This window comes from Rhamphochromis sp. 'chilingali' (genome assembly GCF_963969265.1).
Source record: "Rhamphochromis sp. 'chilingali' genome assembly, chromosome: 16".
Taxonomy (NCBI): domain Eukaryota; kingdom Metazoa; phylum Chordata; class Actinopteri; order Cichliformes; family Cichlidae; genus Rhamphochromis; species Rhamphochromis sp. 'chilingali'.
In genome coordinates, this window is record NC_137943.1 from 30,508,088 (window position 1) to 30,526,746 (window position 18,659).

The following is an 18,659-nucleotide window of genomic DNA, read 5'->3' on the forward strand; positions in this document are numbered from 1 at the left end:
ACTTTTCTAAATACACAGAGTGCTTCACACTGGGAAGCAAACCCATAACATGCAGATTTTAATAAAGCAGAGAAATGTTTATCATCTGCTTGTCAGTTTCAAAAACTGGAAGTTCAAAAAACGCAATATTTCCTTTCCTTTCATTAAAGTTGATTCAGCACATCATATACTAAAGGAGGTAACAAAGGAGACACTGAAGCACCTTTCCTCTGTATTTAGGGAATTCAACCCACTCTTGTTATGGCTGCCACACAGATACAGATGGGTCACTTCACTCAGTGAGGAGCCTTCTTAAGTAAAACTGTTGATTTGTGCAATTTCCAAAAATCAGTCGGTTTGGCAAAAGGTCTGAAACCAAAACCTGTGCACTTCATAGGAGAAATAAACTTCTATGATAAGATGTAAATAAAGTCATACCGGCTCCAAGAAATGTAAATTAATAAGTGCTTCAATATTTTTGTAGAGCGTCTGCTTCGTTTTATTTCTCCTGTGTGGCTACAGCCACATTTAAAGTCTCCTGCTCTTTATATGTTGAGAACTTTTTAGTGTAATGATTGATTAGACTTCTGGTGTCACTGTGAACTTTATCATTTCAGCAGGGAGGGGAAATCAATACGCAGAAAGAATCCATATTTTTAAAAAAAACCAACATTGCAGATTTTTTCCTGCTGTGCTGGTGTGAAACCTGTTTTTATCACATAAGTAAATTTCTCCTGCCAGTCAGCTCTGATGAAGACAGTTTGTCTGGATGCTGAGGTCAGAGATGTCGAGCAGCGTCGGTGCAGACTGGATGAATCAAACACTTCACCCACACATTTCACTTTTAATGTGGAGGGTTTTTTTTCACTCAAATCACAGGGAACATCTGACTCGTTACCTTACCTACTATGTTTAAGATATTTACTTCCTTTGTTACCATAGTCACATCGTTACATTTAGGCTCACTTGTGCTGCAACATGCAACACAATAATTATGTGTGCAATGGTTTTATCTATGCAAACTTTAATATCATACTGACCAAAAATGAATAAACACCTCCAACTGTGCTTCACATTCTCCCGCCTACTGAGGATTTAAGTGATACCAAACTAACGTGAAAACACTGCAGCCTTCAAGCACATTAAAAAGTAAGGAAAGTTACCCTTGTGGGTAACAAAGTTCATCTTGTGTTAAGCAGTGCAGGCGGTGACAGGCTGACTTGGTAAATTAAAAATATTGAAAAAATTTATTTTGTCTTTAATTGTGTTTGTAAGCACAAATTATTAATTTCTTTTGTCAGGATAATTTTTAGACTAATGAATTTACCACCATAATTATGTTGCTTATTAACTTCAAACAGGAATGATGCATATCAACCTCTGTGCACACCATAGCTGCGTGTACTTGTCCTACAAACCCTAATAGCAGCTTTTTCATGTACTCGCTGCATACATGTTAAACTGAAGCTCATATGTCCCAAGAACACTGAACAGATTGAGTGAGATTTTGTGGGTGCTCATATTTATTTCAGAAAGAGAATCAGACATGCACGTGGCATAAGTGACATAAGTATTTGTGTTTTGCATTGCAATTTTAATTTCTTATTTTTACTACTGTCATAATACATTGCATAAAGTTTCTTTTTAGTTTTATTAGCTTACTGTAATGACATACATGTACAGTAAAATGGCACCACAGTGGCATTGTTAGATGATTTGGGAGGAGAATAAATCAAATTGTCAAAGGTTTTATTTCCATTATACAATAACATGTCATGCTAGCTTCTATATGTTTGTTACCACTAAGCCTTTAAAGCCTAAACCATAAAATAATTGCCAGAAAATTTAGCGTTTATGTTCATTCTGACAAAATAAAAAATAATACATTCATTTGCATATAGGAGTTTTAATTTTTATCATATCTGCTGCATCCAGCATTTTTTTGGTGCAATTTCTTCCTTAAAAATGAATTGTGCAGTTTATTTCACATTGACTTTTACATCATTGTCTCAAAAACTCGTGGATCAAATGTGAAACACTTGGCTTTAAAGGACTAGGACTGGCCATTGTAATTCTTTATCATTCTGTTGCACTGAAAGCTACCTGAAAAGCTTGCAATTGATCTAAAACACCGCTGTGACAGTACTGCAGGAAGTAGAAAGACAACTCATATTTCAACCATGTTAGTTTCTCTTTAGTGGCTCCTTGCTAAATTCAGCATTGAATTTAAAATCCTTTTTCCTCGTCTTGAATTAGGCCCTATCATTTCTTAAGAACCTCATAGTATCATTTCATCTCAATAGAGCACTTCGCTCTCAGACTACAGGCTCACTTGCGAGCTTCCAAAAGTAGAATAGGAAGCAGAGCCTTCAGCTATCAGGCTCCGCTCTCTCGTTTGCTTTTGGGAGACAGAAACATCCTCTTTACTGCAAAGATTAGGCTTCAAACCTTCCGTTTTGATAAAGCTTATAGTTAGGGCTCGATTAGGTGACCGTGAGCCCTCAGGCTGTTGGCAGACTTCCAATGAAGCATTGAGCATTTCTTATCCATTCCTGTCTTTTGACTTCTCAGTTATATGTTACTGTGCTACTGCTACATGGAAATAACTTTTGTCTGCTCTCTCCTGTAGTATGTGTTTAGTCCTATATGTTGTTCTCTCTGTGCTCTTCCTGTTAAAAGGGGGTTCTTTCTCCTCACTGTCACCATGTGCTTTCTCCAAGGGGAAGATTTAATTGTCTGGGTTCTCTCTCTAATGTTGTCTGGTATTCAACTTACCGGTAACAGTAAAGTGTCTCGAGATGACAGTTTTATATATATATATATATATATATAGAGAGAGCGAATCCACTTAACGGCTACCCTGAGGTACCCCTGAGCAAGGTACCGTCCCTACACACTGCTCCCCGGGCGCCTGCTTAGTGGGCTGCCCACTGCTTCACTGAGTGAATGGGTCAAATGCAGAGAAAAACAAGTAATTTCCCCATGGGGATCAATAAAGTATCCATTATTATTATCATTATATATATATATATATATATATATATATATATATATATATAACTACGTTGATTTCAATGCCCGGCAAGTCGCATACCAACAAATCCTGTTTAAAATTCGAAACCTCTAATGCAATAACACACGTCAAATTGAAGGATTTGGTTGATCATCAGAGTAAGTAAGTGTCATAAGAGTAGCCGAGAAAATTCAGGATGTTCAAGTTACTGTGGCTGGTGCTCCATAAAGGCAGGTTTAATACTCTGGTGTAGACTAGCAGTTAGAGCGAGAAATGTACAGTTTCATCATAGTGGAGCCATTGCACCATATTAAATAATAGATCATTTGGTGGAGTAGTGAGCAGACAGACATAAGGGCTATCTGTTATTGAAGTTTTTTTTTTTTAATCCAATCATCTGAGGATGCTTGCACAAAAAAACTGTGGCAGATTTTTCTGCTAAATACCGATTTAATTATGTCTCACTGGTCTGAGTTATTTCCTCAGGTGGTAGGGGTATGCAGATGTGATTATACAAAAACACACACACATATGCAAACACAACAGCTGCAACCCTGCCTACTTCTATTTACCCTCTCTCCCTCTCACCCACTGGCTCTGACCGGCAAGCTGCAAGCTTTGAACTGCCTCCAATTAAAAGTTACCCTCCTCCGCGGACAGTTTGTCAAATTAAATCACAACTTTTTGGCTAATCTCTCATTTAAAATGTTTGTCGTCCCACACATGCTGACAAGTGACATGGCAGTTGGTGGGGAATTAAATGGTGATGTGGACTGGAGGTCAGAAACCACAAAGGACCCGGGCAATTTGAGTTTTAAATCCTCTGAAAAAAGAAACTTTAAAACAATTTAACCAGCAACTTTAAAAGATCTGTGCTTGTTTGCGAGTTTGCCAGCATAATGCAGCATGTCTCTCTGAAAACAGAATGCATTTGATACTAGAACCCTATGAATAAGCCACCATAAAAAGCATTCTGCCTTAGTTATTAGCATACTTGCCTGCAGTGGACTATGATAGGACATGAGCGGCCCCGGTAGCACTTGTTAACTTTCCTGTAAAAAAAACAAGACAGAAAGAAAAAGTTAGTGTTAACACAGACATGATAAAAAGGAGAGATATCGCTTAAGAAATCCGTCATAGAAATCAACAGAAAAAAATACTTTAAGGAGCCAATTATCTGCTTTATAACAGCTGAACTGGGAAACCAATGGTGTTGCACAGCTGAGGTTCAGTTCAGTTTTATCTCCCTGACAGAATGCATATTTACTAATAGTAATAAAGATGAAGGTAAGTACACTTTTCTTCTTGGTTATTGCATGCATAGATGAATTAAAACCTGCAAAGAAAAAAATTTAAAACAGGAAAGAGTTAACCTAAACATTACTTTAGAACAGTAACACCTGATTCTGGAGGATTAATATCACAGATACAGCATCACATACAGTCAGCACAGGTGCATCTAGGCTTCAAAAAATAAGAAAAAACATCCTGCACAAAACTACTTATAATTTTAGTATGTTTTACATGTTTTTACATGTCAAAACTGGTACTCAGTAAGGCTATCACTGCCATAAAATTCACCAATTTGTCCCATACCACCTACCATGGTATAGTGGACAATTTGATAACAGAGCCCTAATTCCAAAAAAGGTGCAATGCCGTTTGAAATGTAAATAAACATGACACAAATATTTGCAGATAATTTTAGATTTGGCAGCAGCGTCACATCTCAAAAGAGATGGGATGGGGCAATTAAATGCTGGACAAGTGAGTGGTACTTAAAAGTAACAGCTGGAGGAACATTTTGCAACTAATTAGGTTAACTGGCAGCAGGTCAGTAACATAAAAAAGACATCTTAAAGAGTGTTTCTCAGATGTGAATATGAGCAGAAATCTGCACGTACAAATTGTGGGAGAATTTAAGAATAATGTTCCTGCACTTCCAATATCTCATTCCCTGCAGTGCACAATATCAGAAAAAGAATAAGAGAATCTGGTGAAAAGTCAGTGCTCAAAGGCAAGCCCGAAAATCAATACTGGATGCTGATGATCTTCCGGCCTTCAGGTGACACTGCACTAAAAACAGTCATCACTCTGTCATGCAAATCGCTGCATGGTCTCAGGAACACTGAGAAATGATTGCCTTTGAAGACAGTTCACTGCACCGTCCATAAATGCAGGATAAAACTCTACTGTGCAAAGAAGAAGCCATCTGTGAACATGATCCAGAAATGCCAAAGCCCATTTAAAATGGACTGAGGCAAAATGGAAAACTGTTCTGTGGTCAGATGAATTGAAATTTGAAATTCTGTGGAAAGCAATGACGCCGTGCCCTCCAGACAAAAAAGAAGAGGGGACCATCTGGCTTGGTATTAGCTTCAAAGGTTCAGTTTTAAGTCTGCATCTCTGGTTGTATGGGAGTGCATTAGTACTCCTGTGGCAGCTTGCACATGGAATGCCACCATCAGTGCTCAAAGATGTATACAGGTTTTAGATCAACACCCATCGTCTTGCTCAGGGAAGGGCTTGCATATTTCAGCAAGACAATGTTAAACTGCATGCTGCATCATTACAACAGCACGGCTTTGAAGTAGAATTCAGATGCTGAACTATCCTGCCTGCCCCAGATGTCCACAGACTGATATTACAGTAAACATGTTTTTGCCATCAAATTCTGAATGACTTATTTTTGAATGTCACATTTATACAATCTAAACATTTGATCTGTTTTCTGTGTTCTGTTGTAAATAAAATATGTCAATCAATCATTGCATTGTTCTTATTTAGATATTACACAATGACATCTTTTTCCGAACTGGGTTTTGTATTATTAGAATTTATAGTCTCATGTAGTAAGACCATAATCTACATGCTGTTACAAAAACCTGCTTTACTGTTTGCTTCTAGCACATATAATAGTGCTGCACAGTTTAATTTAAACCAAATTTCAAAAGATCAGAGAGCCATGCTTCATTCGCAAAATGAAATAGTACATGTTTTTTTAACTTCTTCTTATTTCATAATCAGTATAGTTGAACACAACCATGAGGAATCGCACAGACATTTATAATCTGAAAGAAAATCATCATAATATTCCACAACGGAGGACAATCTGTGGCTGCTGTCACCCATGCATAAAAGAACATCAACAGTATGAGGAACACCACATTCTTCTCTCTCTCTTTTTAAAGACTGGGGTTAAAAAACAACAACTTTGCACCTTGTTCATCAAAAAACAGAGCAGTGAGCAGATCTGCACAAACTCACAGCTTCCATCTGAGAACGCAGCAGAAAGGCCGAGTTTGATCCCAGCTGGAGATCATCTCTGATTCTATTTTATGGTGAAACTCAAAATAACAATATTCATCTGAAACATATTATGTGAAGGTACGCTGTGTGTATGTGTGTGGCCTTTTCATAATCCATTATGCATCACCAGTCAGAGAGAGAAGCTTCAAATGTGCAGTTTTGATGCTTTTCCTTCCTTGAACTTGAAGTTTTTGTGGTCATTTATGTTTAATTATTAAAATTTATAACTGTCTTTAAAAACACTTATTTAAACAGGGTGTAGTGGGAAGTACAAAGTACAAAGTAATGATCAGTTATTTGTCTTGCTCATTGTTCATATCCTGAGTTATTGCACTTGAATTAAAAATGTATATATCTCATTATTACATGAGGTCAAAAGAAGGCAAAAAAAAGCAAGTATAATTATATAATTGTCACTTTGTAGCTAAATAAATGACATAAGCAGTGGGTTTTACCTGGTGTTTCCTGCAGGGCAAACAACAAGCAACATTACACAAGCTTGAGTTTTAAAAAACACAAAGGCTGATCACCAAAATTCCCCTCACATTTTCATCCACCGCCCCACTAAAATTGAAAAGTCAGACCTCACTAGAGACAATCAAAAGTGATGTAACCATGGAAACAGCCAGCAGAGAATCGCCAGTAGGCGGGGTGGGAGGTCGGGTGTGGGGTGTGTAGAAGGGCGTGAGATTCAAAGGAAATGCCCCATAAGAGAGATATTAGCCAGATAGCGAGAGGGGGATCAAAAGCCAGAAAGGGAGGCGGAGAAAAGAGTGGGAAAAAAAATCAATGGAGTGGATGACGACAGAGAGAGATGGTGAAAGATACAGACTGGCAAGCTGACGGACAGAAATGAAAGACTTAGAATATGTCCGCTCTTTATACGCATTAGCATTTTTGGATCAATATTATGAAAGATCCGGTTGTTGTCTGCAAACCACCAAAAATGTACAACAAGGTCAACATTTCTCCGATCAACACATTTGCAATATGAGGTCATGTTTTTAATTGGGTGTGTTCCATTATTTCAAACACAGTAATGTCTACACAACCCATGCATCGACACGCAGCAGCCCTGCAGCACTTAAAAATGTATTTTTAGAGACAATAACTCATGAAATGCCACACTGCCACCATTTGCAATCTGCCTGTAAACAGCGCGTGCAAATTTCCACATTATGAAACTGGTCCCAGATCTGCCTATTTGATACAACTAAGCCTATATACATATGTTTCAGTGACTTCAGTCAAATACTGCCATGTTGTTGAAAAAGCTGGCATCTCACACACAAAGTGTCTTTGGCACAAGTTCTGTGATGCACTGGGTTCAGTTTAAAGGGGCACATTTTAATCCAGACCCTCATCCTTTCCTTAACCTAACCATACAGTTTCAGTGCCTAAACCTATCCAGTAAGCAAAGGTGAAAGTGACTTATAAAGCTCAAAGCCTGTACTGTGTAATCAGCTGGATCTAGATGGAGGGAGCCCAGTCTCATAGAAGTGATTGTAAAGTTTGTTCCCCTTTGCATGCAGACGATCCAGCAAAGTCCACATTAGCAGGTTGGAAAGAAATGTTTTCCTTTGTTGATGGTCTGAGACCTGGCAGACTGGACTTTGGCTAGTATGATATTTTAGAATTTTATTTTTATTTACTGACTTGTTAGAATTAGGTAACAAAACTACCCATATAGGAAAAGGCCACAGTTTGGGTTAAAATACACGCGTCCACAACAAAATATACTGTAAATCTCCAATTTGCACGTAGGATAAGTGGAAGAAAATTGATGGACGGCTATTTTACATGATTTACTCCAGTAGTAGTATATAATAAAGTGGTTTATAAAACATGTATAATAAATTCAAGGTTATGTTTTGCTACTATAAGAATCTGATACCAGCACATATGATGAATGACTGGACAATCCCAAAAAAAACCAAACATAAGTTTTATTTATTGTTTATATAAGGACAAAGTATTAGACCCTAAGTCAGGAATCACCAGGCAACACAGAAAAAAGAAATAGACTAAAGCTAAGTGAGGGAGGAGAGACAGATACCGGGCAGGAGCAAGAGAGACAAAAGCGACCAAGAGAGGAAAAGGAAGCATGGCGAGAGAGGAGGGGAGACCGGAGGCAGTCAAGCAAACCATGAGCAAGCAAAAAGGGAAGAGGTCATCTCAGGTCACTGGGCACAGCGAGAACAGAGAAGGAGGAGTGAGATGAAGAAGGAGAAAATAAGGGGAGGAGGAGAAGACCGGGAAAAAGAGAAGTAAAAGGGTGGGTTGGGGGGAGGGCCCATGAGGCCCCCTGGTTGTAGAGTCACAGTCTCCAATGATCACTTTTGTGACTATGCAACTGGGCTTATATTACTAGCTGCAACATCACAAAAATGACACTGGCAACCGCAAGTTAGCTGGTAAAACGGGGGAAGGACAGAGAGGAGTTGTAAGCAAGGCTTCGGGTCAGTCAGGCCGGTGTGATTAGTGAACAACATGCCTGCACAAGCGCAAATGATGGAGAGGTACTTCAGCCGGTATCCTCAAATCGCCGAGGTGAAAAAAGGCAACACCAAAAAATAAAGAAAAGGGCAGGTTGCTATTACGAAAGCACCATATCTGCTGTAATAAAAGTGAAAAATATCTCCCTCTGTGCCTTCTTCATTGTGTTCTGACCCAGCTGCCCTGTGAGTAAAGGCAATATTTCCTAACTGATGGTGTATGGTGACGCCCACCAGACCCTTTTATAATAGCAGTGACCACAAACTCTTACTCTTGATATCCCACCTAATTGATGTGCGCCAGCAGAATGGAGACACCAGGCCTATATATAAACCTGACTTGGGGTCTATCACTTGAGAAAATCCACAGTGAATCAGAGAAAAGGGGCCAGGGCGGCTAACACCTAATAGGCAATACAGTATATCAGTTTAAAAGAGGTCGAAGGGGAAAAGGAGGAGAGCAGTTATAAAGGCGCCAGAGATAAAGGATCACTTTGGAAGAGTATCCTCAATGCATTTTGAATTACACTGTTATCGAGTGGAAAGCGCCCAGGATGTTTAGAGGATATATAGATATTTTTCTGCCTGCACCTCAGGATCACAAGTCAAAACTCCTGGAGAAGTGCGAGGTTTGAAGCCATTATGCTGTAAGGAAATCATGAAAGCCTTTCAAAGCCTCTGTGGCTCAAGAAGGAGGAGGAGGGTGGAAAACAAACAACTTCAGGAGCTTCTATTAGACTCTTTCACTTTATCTTTGTTTTAAATAAAATGCCAGAGAAGAACCATCACGCATATGACCTACTGGATTTTAATATATGGCACAGCCTGACCAGTTTCTGAACTGTAATAAAACTGCATATACAAAATTCAAGCCTTGGAAGCTAAAGCGATTTAGGTGCATTGGAAGATTTTCTTGCAAGGTTGGATTTCTGACTTTTTTGCTCTTCTGATGCCCTACTCGTGAATTCTGAGAACCTTCAGATAAGTTGCATGGGCTAACAAATACACCAAAACTTAAGGACAACGGAAGAGGCTGTTGAACCAAAGGCCGTGTGGCTCCTGAAAGTTAGCCTATTCATCACAGGATGAAAGAAAAGGATCAGTGAGAGTTCCAGTTAGTTAAGCACTGCAACATATCAAGCAGAACAAACAAAAAAGAAACGCAAAGCACTGCAAAAACATTTATTTATGTAATATTTCTCCCATCCGTACCTTCTTGTTATATTTACATGTGGAGAAGACTGACAGCATGCACACAAAAGCAAATGTTCCGCTACCATTGCTCTGTAGTTTGGTTTTTCTTATGTACACTTACAAAATGAAAACGTAGGCTGCCTTTGTTCTACCGGAGCAAAAGTCGAGGGAAGAAACGGACTGTGGCGATTTTTCCTGAATGATATCATGCAAGGTGTTTCTCAGCTCTGCTGTGGAAATGAATGCTGTTATCAAAGTGGGTTTGCTCCAAAGGCGCCTTTGAAGAGAACTTCCAAAAAGTTTCTTTGATGGCTTCTGAAACCTCAGTGCTTTCTCTATCAACATTAAAAGCTGGCTTAAGTACTTTATGCATTTCAAATGAAAATCAGTTTCAAGTAACTCTTTAAGCAAATTGCAAAGAAGACTTTTATACTATACTATAGAAAAATAGGTTTAAAAAACATACAATGTGCAGGCCATGGTTAAAGAGTAGGAGTCAACTCAAAGGTAGGTAGTATCGCTGTGAGGGATAACAATGCTGCTTTTCACAGCTCCTTGTCTCATGGCTGTTTAGTTTTTCTCCATTTTGTCAAGAGATAACAGTGAAAAGGACCCCGGCACAGGGTCAATGGTCATTTATGATGCATAAGAGGAAACCTTCACCCTTAAAGCAGGACAGATGGTCTTGCTGTAAACACCACGGCACCTCGTAAGAAAGAAAACTGGATGGAGAGAGTTATTGGTCCATGTTTTTGACTCCCTTTGTGTTTTGCCCCAAGATGTTTTCAGTTTTTCTTTTACTGTTAGGTCTGTGCACTGAAAACTAAAAAAGGCCAAATGACTTTATACACATGTTTCTGATGCCTGAGGACTGGAAACAAACCCAGCAGCTTTAGATGACCCAGGAACGAGAGTGGGCTGTTTTGTTTTAAGCTTTCTGAAACTTTCTGAAGAAGCTCCCTACCTGCGGAAGTCAAGTAGTGTTCGGCTAGTCTCCGGCACGTTCTGGTTGAGCCAGGTCAGGAAATGGAACTGAGTGACGGTCCGCGTTTCGTTGGTCTGCATGTTCTTCAAGTAGAAGCTACGAACCAGGAAGTCATCGCACCAGATGTGTTCAGAGACCAGGTTCACCTGGAAGGATGCAGGAGACAGACATGTATTTCCCCATGCATGAAATTTATGGTAGTCGAGAAATGTTCTGATCGGCTTATGTACTTACTAATTCCAGAAGAGTAAATTACTTCTAAATTGAATTATGATGACAAAAACACAGACGTCACGTGATAACTGACTGATTACAAGTGGAAGACAACTTAACATCCCATGTTTTATTAAGACGATAATCCTTTGTGATAAATAATCTTTGATTTTTTATTTGGTCACAGTCAAGTTCATACGATAATTAGCCCTAAAAGTCACATAATATTTATAGTGGGGGGTGGGGCTGAGTTCCCTGAGTAGGAGATGGATCTAACACATGCTATACTGAGTCAGATGCTAATGGAATAAAACTGCTGTAGCCTAACGCCTAGCTGTGTAGCATCCTAAATAATCATGTTCAGCATACACTGGCATTGGTGCAGCCCTGAAACAGGCCAATTTTGCACCTTTCAATGTCTAATTGAAGACTTTCTTCTGATTGGCTGCCCTTCATAAACAGCAGATTTGAACAACATGTGAGAGGATTTTCGCCCTCATTCACAACAAAAATCAAGACAAGTTTCAGACATTTGTATTCAACATATATATGTGACAGAAAATAATAACAGATCTTCTTTGAGTTTGTTTTACCTCGTAGATGTGGTACAGGTTGGATCCTTCATCTGGCCAGTAATGGTAGCACTGCTTCACCCCGCTCTCAACAAGAGGTGTCAACATAACGATGACCACACAGCCATTCTCCCAAACCATCTGCAAACAAAATACACAGGCAGGTAAATGATTGTAGCTCTTTAAAAAGGCCTTATTCCTTTGAAATGAAGTAGATTTTTTCTTGATAGAGACAAGAATGAATGAATTTTTAGTTTTTAATTGTTCCGAATTCATGTATGTTATTCTTTTTTTGCAGCACTTAAGATAAACTTTCTCAAAAGTCTAAATATTCTGCGTTACTTAATGTTCTTTGAAAACTTCTAAGTTTAATCAAAAGTAAAGCGTTAAGAGTAGGAGTCATGTTCTTGAAGGAGCGGAGAGCTTGATTTGGAACAAGATCTCATATGAAGCTGTCAACACCTCCCAGAACCTGCCAACAGTAACACTGACATGTGTCCTCACTCACCCACTCTCTTGGATATCGGTCCATCATTAGTTCAAATTTTGTTCTAGCTATCATTTTGGAAAGGGAGGTGTTTGTTTCACGGGAGCGAGGGGAAAAAAAAGAAAAATCTTGGTTTGAAACATGCTTGCTGTTTCCAACTTTTGTGAGCAACTACAAGGAAGTAAAGCTTTGTGACAAGTAATTGCTGTAGCAGTTCAGGCTGTTCTCTCCCCCAGCTGGGTCGTTCCACATCTGAGACCCGCCTGTGGTCGTATTTTTCCTTCTGGCAGTCATATTCTCACAGCCGGAGGGTGGGCTTGCTCAGGAGATCCATTCAACGCTGTTCAGAGGTAACAGTCAGCCGTTAATAGAAGCCATAAAACAATACCGCTCCCACATCATCGGGTTAGATTATAAAGATGGCCGCACCTGCCGCTCGGTCATGAGCGCTGCCACACCTTGCCGAAGATTTAGCAGATGTTAATTGCAGTGGGTTTTGAATTACTGCGCCTCTCTGCACTATTCCTCTCAGTCCTCCCTGCTTCAGTGATTAGTCTCATGGATCTAAAAATGTGACGGTGCACTTTTTGAGAAATTGTGTTAATTTGCTTCAGCTGACAGGGTGCAAACTCCGCTGCTGCTGCTGTCTGGAGGAAAAGCTCCCTCCTTTAAAACTCAAGGTTTGTTAAAAAGCTACATTTATTTAAACCCATATTTTTCCACAAAAAAAATGAAGGGTGTGCCCTGCTCTTTTAGAACGTTTTGTGTACATAAACTTTCTGAAGATGTTGGACTTTTTTCCAGTGTAATAACCTTGGCCGGCTCTTGATTAAGCAATCTGATAAGACACAGTAATGCTAGTTAAATCAACTGGGCCTCAACACAACATGAAGGCTGAATAAAGCCTGAGTACAGAAGCCTGTAAAGCACGGAGAGGCTACTTAATGAACCTGAGATGAATCCATGATGAGCAGCAGGAATCGTCTGAGGCTTTTAGATAAAGTCTTTAAATGATCTTTTTAGCTACAGGCTAAGGCCTGCGGACTGATATGGAGATACTTAGACACCCATATTGGTTTTGTGGCTTCTCGTTCACATCTATTTAGAAAGTCTATTGCTTTTTTAAGGACTGGGACTCCTATGTGAACTACATTATGTGCACTTCTTTCAGGTCAAGGGCATCCATCCTAAAACCACTCTCGCAGATATAGAAGTTGACTGTCCTTTCTTTTTATATTGGCCTTCTGTACCACTCAAAACTGTAGATATTTCTAGACAAAAACAAGATTTGGACTACAGAAATGGCACAGAAGGACGTTGCAGAAATGTTGGTGTAAAGTGTGAATAAAGAGGAACAGGACCAATATACCAACCAACACTTTTCCTTCCCTGAAAAAGAATTATTTAGAGCTGGACGGGGATTAGTGGAAAGGAAGAAGGAAGGAGGCGAGTAGTGGTGTAATAGGGCTCTCATTCCCCCAGACAAGACCTCAACATCGCCACCGCTGTCACCACGGAAACCCAGCTTGAGTTGAATGGAAATTCAGCTTGTTAGGCGGAAGTCACACGCCTAACTTCTCACCTCTCCTGCCTCGTTTCAAGCATTTTGTTTGCTTGCTTACTTTGCTGGACTGTTAAACTAAAGTTATTTTAGTTCCACTTTTGTGTAATCATAAATGTGCCACTGTGCACACGCATCTTACCGCACTTCCCACTCGTCTTGACTGCTCACATGAAGCCAAATTTGACATTTTTATTTTATTCAGTCTCTATTTATAAAGAGTGGGTTGGCTAAGCACGCATGCTTTTTAACAGCAGTGGAATGACAGGAACCAAAACAGTTTCGCTGTGGTAATGGGCAGTTTAACAAATGACAGTGTACCTACAAAATTTTTTGTGTTAATCACAACTTTTTAAAGCGTTTTCCAAAAAATAACTGGCGAGCCTATTCGAGAGCACAGTATGCAACAAAACTAAGGTTTATTAAGAAAATAGAAAAGTGGTAATATGGGATTTATTTCCAAATTAACCAAGAAAATAATATTTGGATTCTGTGTTCTTGGTTTTTCTGGATACTTTTCACATCTCAACAAAAAATGAATATCACACAGCTCATTTCAAATGAACTGATTTTTATATTTCACTTGCCTGGATTAGTTGGAACTTCTGTAGTGTAGTGACTCTATGCAAGCCTGAGATTTCTTTTTCTTTGTGCCCCTCCTTGGTCTGCCCAAGTGAGAATCCAGCGGGGATATAACTTGTTTGACAAGGGGACCTTTCCTTCCAACCTCCCTGCTGCTCCACTCAACATACACCTAACACCAAGACTGGCCAGAATAACTTATTGATCTCCTGGTCTCAGATTCAAACCCAATCCAACATTTGGGACAGTGGGAAAAGAGTTTGCTACCCCCTGCATTAACAATGTGTCCCACTGAAGGCCAGTGTGTGTGTGTGTGTGTGTGTGTGTGTGTGTGTGTGTGTGTGTGTGTGTGTGTGTGTGTGTGTGTGTGTGTAAAAACAGTGGTGGTGAGGCTGGTGAGTGTTATGGTGAAGGAAAGATTAATAATGACATCCACAGAAATGGCTGGTCGCCTGTGTGACTTGCTGCACTAATAAAAATCGGCTAACTCTTGTTTAAGAGAGGAGATTGTATTGATTTTTGTTTCATGAGTGTGTGTGAATGCATTTGTATTTGTGTGTGTGTGTTTACCTGCCAGAAATCAGCCACAGTGGAGGGCAGGGGACCTTGAGTGGCAATGTAGGCTGGGTTCCTGGGATCGTGATCCATCTGTGGGGAGAGGAAAAAGGACAAGAGGGTGTAAATTGATCAAGGATGGCTTATTTTGAATGGTACAATTCATGTTTGTCCTGTCTCAAATGTTTAGATTTAAAGCCCATGATTATTTTGGATCATTTCTGGAAAACAAATGTTGCACAGTTCTCAGGAAGTTAACAGCACAGCAAGGTCAACTCAGATCTGAGAAGAAAGGATAAATTAGAGTCCAATCATTGGCTCTGACCTTGGTCATCTTATCCTGTAAGTCTACAGAATAACAGACATTTGCAAAGTTTATTCCGATCAGAGAGAATGACGGCTGTTCCAGTTGTTACATTAAGTGTATTTTTTCACTTAAGTGTGATAGTTTTGCATAGATTTAATAATCAAATCTTTGTGCATTCCTGGCTGTTTTTGGTCATTCCTGCTATACCATACTGATATTGTCCAACTTTCCTCATCCTAGTTTCTGTCATCATCATCCTGATCTAAGCAACAACTTCTGGGTCTAGAAAAATAAAGCCAATGGAGAAGTCCCAAAAACTGCAGATAGAGCAACTTGAGATTGGTTTAAAAAGATAACAGGCAGACTGTTAAAATGTACAGCTTTGCAGCAGAATAAACATTGCTGCACCACGCTTGTAGTTGTAGTCCCTTTAAGGTCATGGCCTTATGTTTTTATTTATCACTTGCTCTTCAGTTAACTGTTGTAAGTTTGTGCTCCAGTTTTGGTGTAATTAATTCATTCTAGTATTTTATGTCTATGTTATCAACTGGCAGATACACTATATGGCCAAAAGTACTGGGTCACATACACATTACACCTACAGGAGTTGCTTGGCCATAGAAATCAATGCCATGAAGTTCCCAGGATATAGTTTTTGTGCTGATGTTAATGCCTAAGGAGGTCGGGAACTCTAATTTAGCTGATAATTTAGCACTTCTGTGCTAAATAGGGTCAATCCAAATATGGTCAGTTCTCGAGCCAAACAACCAAGAATGTGATGGCTACAATGCTTATGTTGAGTCTTTAAAAGTAAATGACATAAATGAACCTCAGCAAACTCAGCAGTGGAGTTGCTTATTTAATTGTTCATTGTGATTCTTGGTTTATGTAATGTTTATATTAACTTCATGTAGTACTTAGTGTATTTAGTTTAGTTTAGATTCTTCAAAACCAGGACAAACAGATTCAAACAGCTTTCATCCAACAGCAAACACACTCATCAAAGCAATAACATGAGTGTGTTTGTTCAATTAGGGATGGGTGCAATAGATCCAGATAACAGGACATTATGTCTGTGTCTATTGTGTGTGCACGCATGTGTTTATGTTTGTGTTTTTCTAATGAGTGTGCACCTTTAATTTCATTTGTTACAATGACAATAAAGCTAGTCTATTCTCAGTTCCTCCCTTAGCGTTCTTTCCTCCTGTGTTAAAGTTTTTTGTATTAAGCTTCACTTCCTGTTTTATTTTGGTGAGCCCATGTTCCTTGTGCATTGTCTTGAATTTTGCTTCCTTTACTCGTCTGTTATGATTCTTTTCAGCCATGTCTCATTTTCTCCAGTTGTCTCCACTCCTCTAATCAACCTTTTGTATATGTGTAGTTGCTCTCTTTCCTTTTGCCTTTGTCGGGGTGGCAGCTCACTTTCCTCTCATGTCTCCCAGCGCGCCCTAGCCTTACGTCTCACAAATGTAGTTGAAAGTTTTCAGTTTCTTTCGTAATGTATTTTCCATGCTTAATAAATGGCTTGCTTTTAGTTCATCACAATCCACCTCTGCGTCTCCGGGTTTAGGCACTACACACATCTGACATGAACAAATAAGGAAAAGCAATTCTACAAAATTGATCTTTGTCCATACATGGAAAAAAAACACTATGCTCCAATGGGCCTCCAGGAATGTTCTACAGTGTGTCTTTTTCTTGGTGTAAAAAATAAATTGATATTGGACGCAATATAATATAATATAAAATGGCTAAATACCTCGTTCACAGACACTTTTAAGAACTAATGAGGGGACATGAATCATCACACCCATGCACAAGGAAAAATCCTCAGTGCTTTCGAAATGAGCAAATCTAAGTGCGTTAGTAAAATGTTCCCCCTGTTTAAAGTACTGAAATTCATTGCTAGAAGCTTCTTAGAGAAGGAGCTTAGCGTTTGCAGAGTAGCTCAGACTTCTTCCTTAACTTAATGAAAATTCCAGAAGGGTGGCGGAGGCGTCGAGAGCAAAAGACAGGAGATGAACGTGAGCTGAATTCGCGAGCAAGTGAGTGACAACCCTGCCAATTACCATGCAAATTGTATAGTAAATGTAATAATTGGCTGACCAATTTAGCTGGAAGCAATTACAGAGGGAAGACAGATAATTTATGGGGTTTTTCCGCACACCAAATTGTCTTTAATGGCCCTCTGTTCCTTTTATGAATGCCAAACAATAATGCACTTCTAATGAACTTAAAATAATTTTACCTAAAGAGAGAAAAGGCGACACGGTGGCAGCGAGTTTTGCTCATTAAAACGGCGAGAACTGCATCACGGACAAAAAATAGCTGGAGGCAGAAGTGCACTTTTCAAGGCCAAGAAAATATGTGGACAGTCATTTACATATATTTCTTTTAGTTTTTTTCTCGAGGTTATTATTTAACATCAGTGCTGGACTTGTAGCAAAATGACAGAAAACATTTAATTTGATTGTCCATGTACCTGAATATTTATGTCAGGTCTGCGAGAGACATTTCTACCCAGTAAGCAGAACTAAGCGTTACACAATATGAGTGTCTTAGAAGCATCAGAAGCTAAAATCTATTGCCTTCCTGTCACGGTCCTGGGTCGGGTCGACCCAGCATTTTGAGTTTCTTATGTTTTGGTTTATTTTTGCATTATGGATTGGTTATTCTCTGGTGATACTGTTTTGATTACAATTATATTCTGATTCTTTAGTTGATGACGATGATGATTATGTTTGGTTTAGGTTGCCTGTGCTTGGTCTTCTCTGCCCGTATGTCCCTCTGTTTGTCCATGACGTCATTATGCCTGTTTACGAGTCTGTCTCTGTCTGGCGTGTGCTTCCTGTCTTATTTTGTAGGTCTGTGTCCTTTGTCAGTGCGTTCAGCTTTGTGCTCTCCCTGTCTCGTCAGTGTAATCAACGTCAGCCGTGTCTCCCAGCTGTTTCCTCTTTGCTCCGTTCACCTCTTGTATTTAGTGTCTGTGTCTTCCCCTACTCGGTGTCGCGTCGTACCCTCAACTAGCTGTGTGTTCTGCTTCTATGTTCCTAGTGTTTGGTCTCCTGCTCCAGTTTAGTGTTTCTTTCCAGTGTTTCAGTCCTTGGTTCCTCTGATCTGACTTTTGGTTTTCTTTTGGTGAGTTTAGTTTGTACGAGGTTTTTCCCAGCAATAAAGCTGCGCCTTAAGTTTCACTTCCGTGTCTGAGTTCTGCATTTTGGGTCCACCACTCCTGCTTGCCTGCCACACAGCGATTCATGACACTTCCAGTCACATAAGAGGTTTTCAGAATTTCACTCAGATCCGCGACTGCAATGAAGCACTAATATTCCCCTTGCCTATACAGAGCCTGGTTTAGAAAAACCACAGAAGAAACTGGAAGATTCAGAGTGGTAAGATCTGGGAAA

At 39.5% G+C, this 18,659-nt stretch overlaps 1 protein-coding gene across 2 annotated transcripts in view; it reads right to left on the bottom strand.

The window, feature by feature from the left end:
* Positions 1-18,659, bottom strand: part of LOC308412638 (receptor-type tyrosine-protein phosphatase N2-like) — a 228,846-nt gene that overhangs the window by 14,387 nt on the left and 195,800 nt on the right. For both annotated transcript variants that reach the window (XM_080907154.1, XM_080907155.1), the window contains 4 exons: positions 14,961-15,038; positions 11,782-11,901; positions 10,955-11,121; positions 3,991-4,044 (listed from right to left, as the gene is read on the bottom strand). In XM_080907154.1, the coding sequence (XP_080763280.1) occupies positions 3,991-4,044; positions 10,955-11,121; positions 11,782-11,901; positions 14,961-15,038 (419 nt within the window). The remainder of the gene's footprint in view (positions 1-3,990; positions 4,045-10,954; positions 11,122-11,781; positions 11,902-14,960; positions 15,039-18,659) is intronic.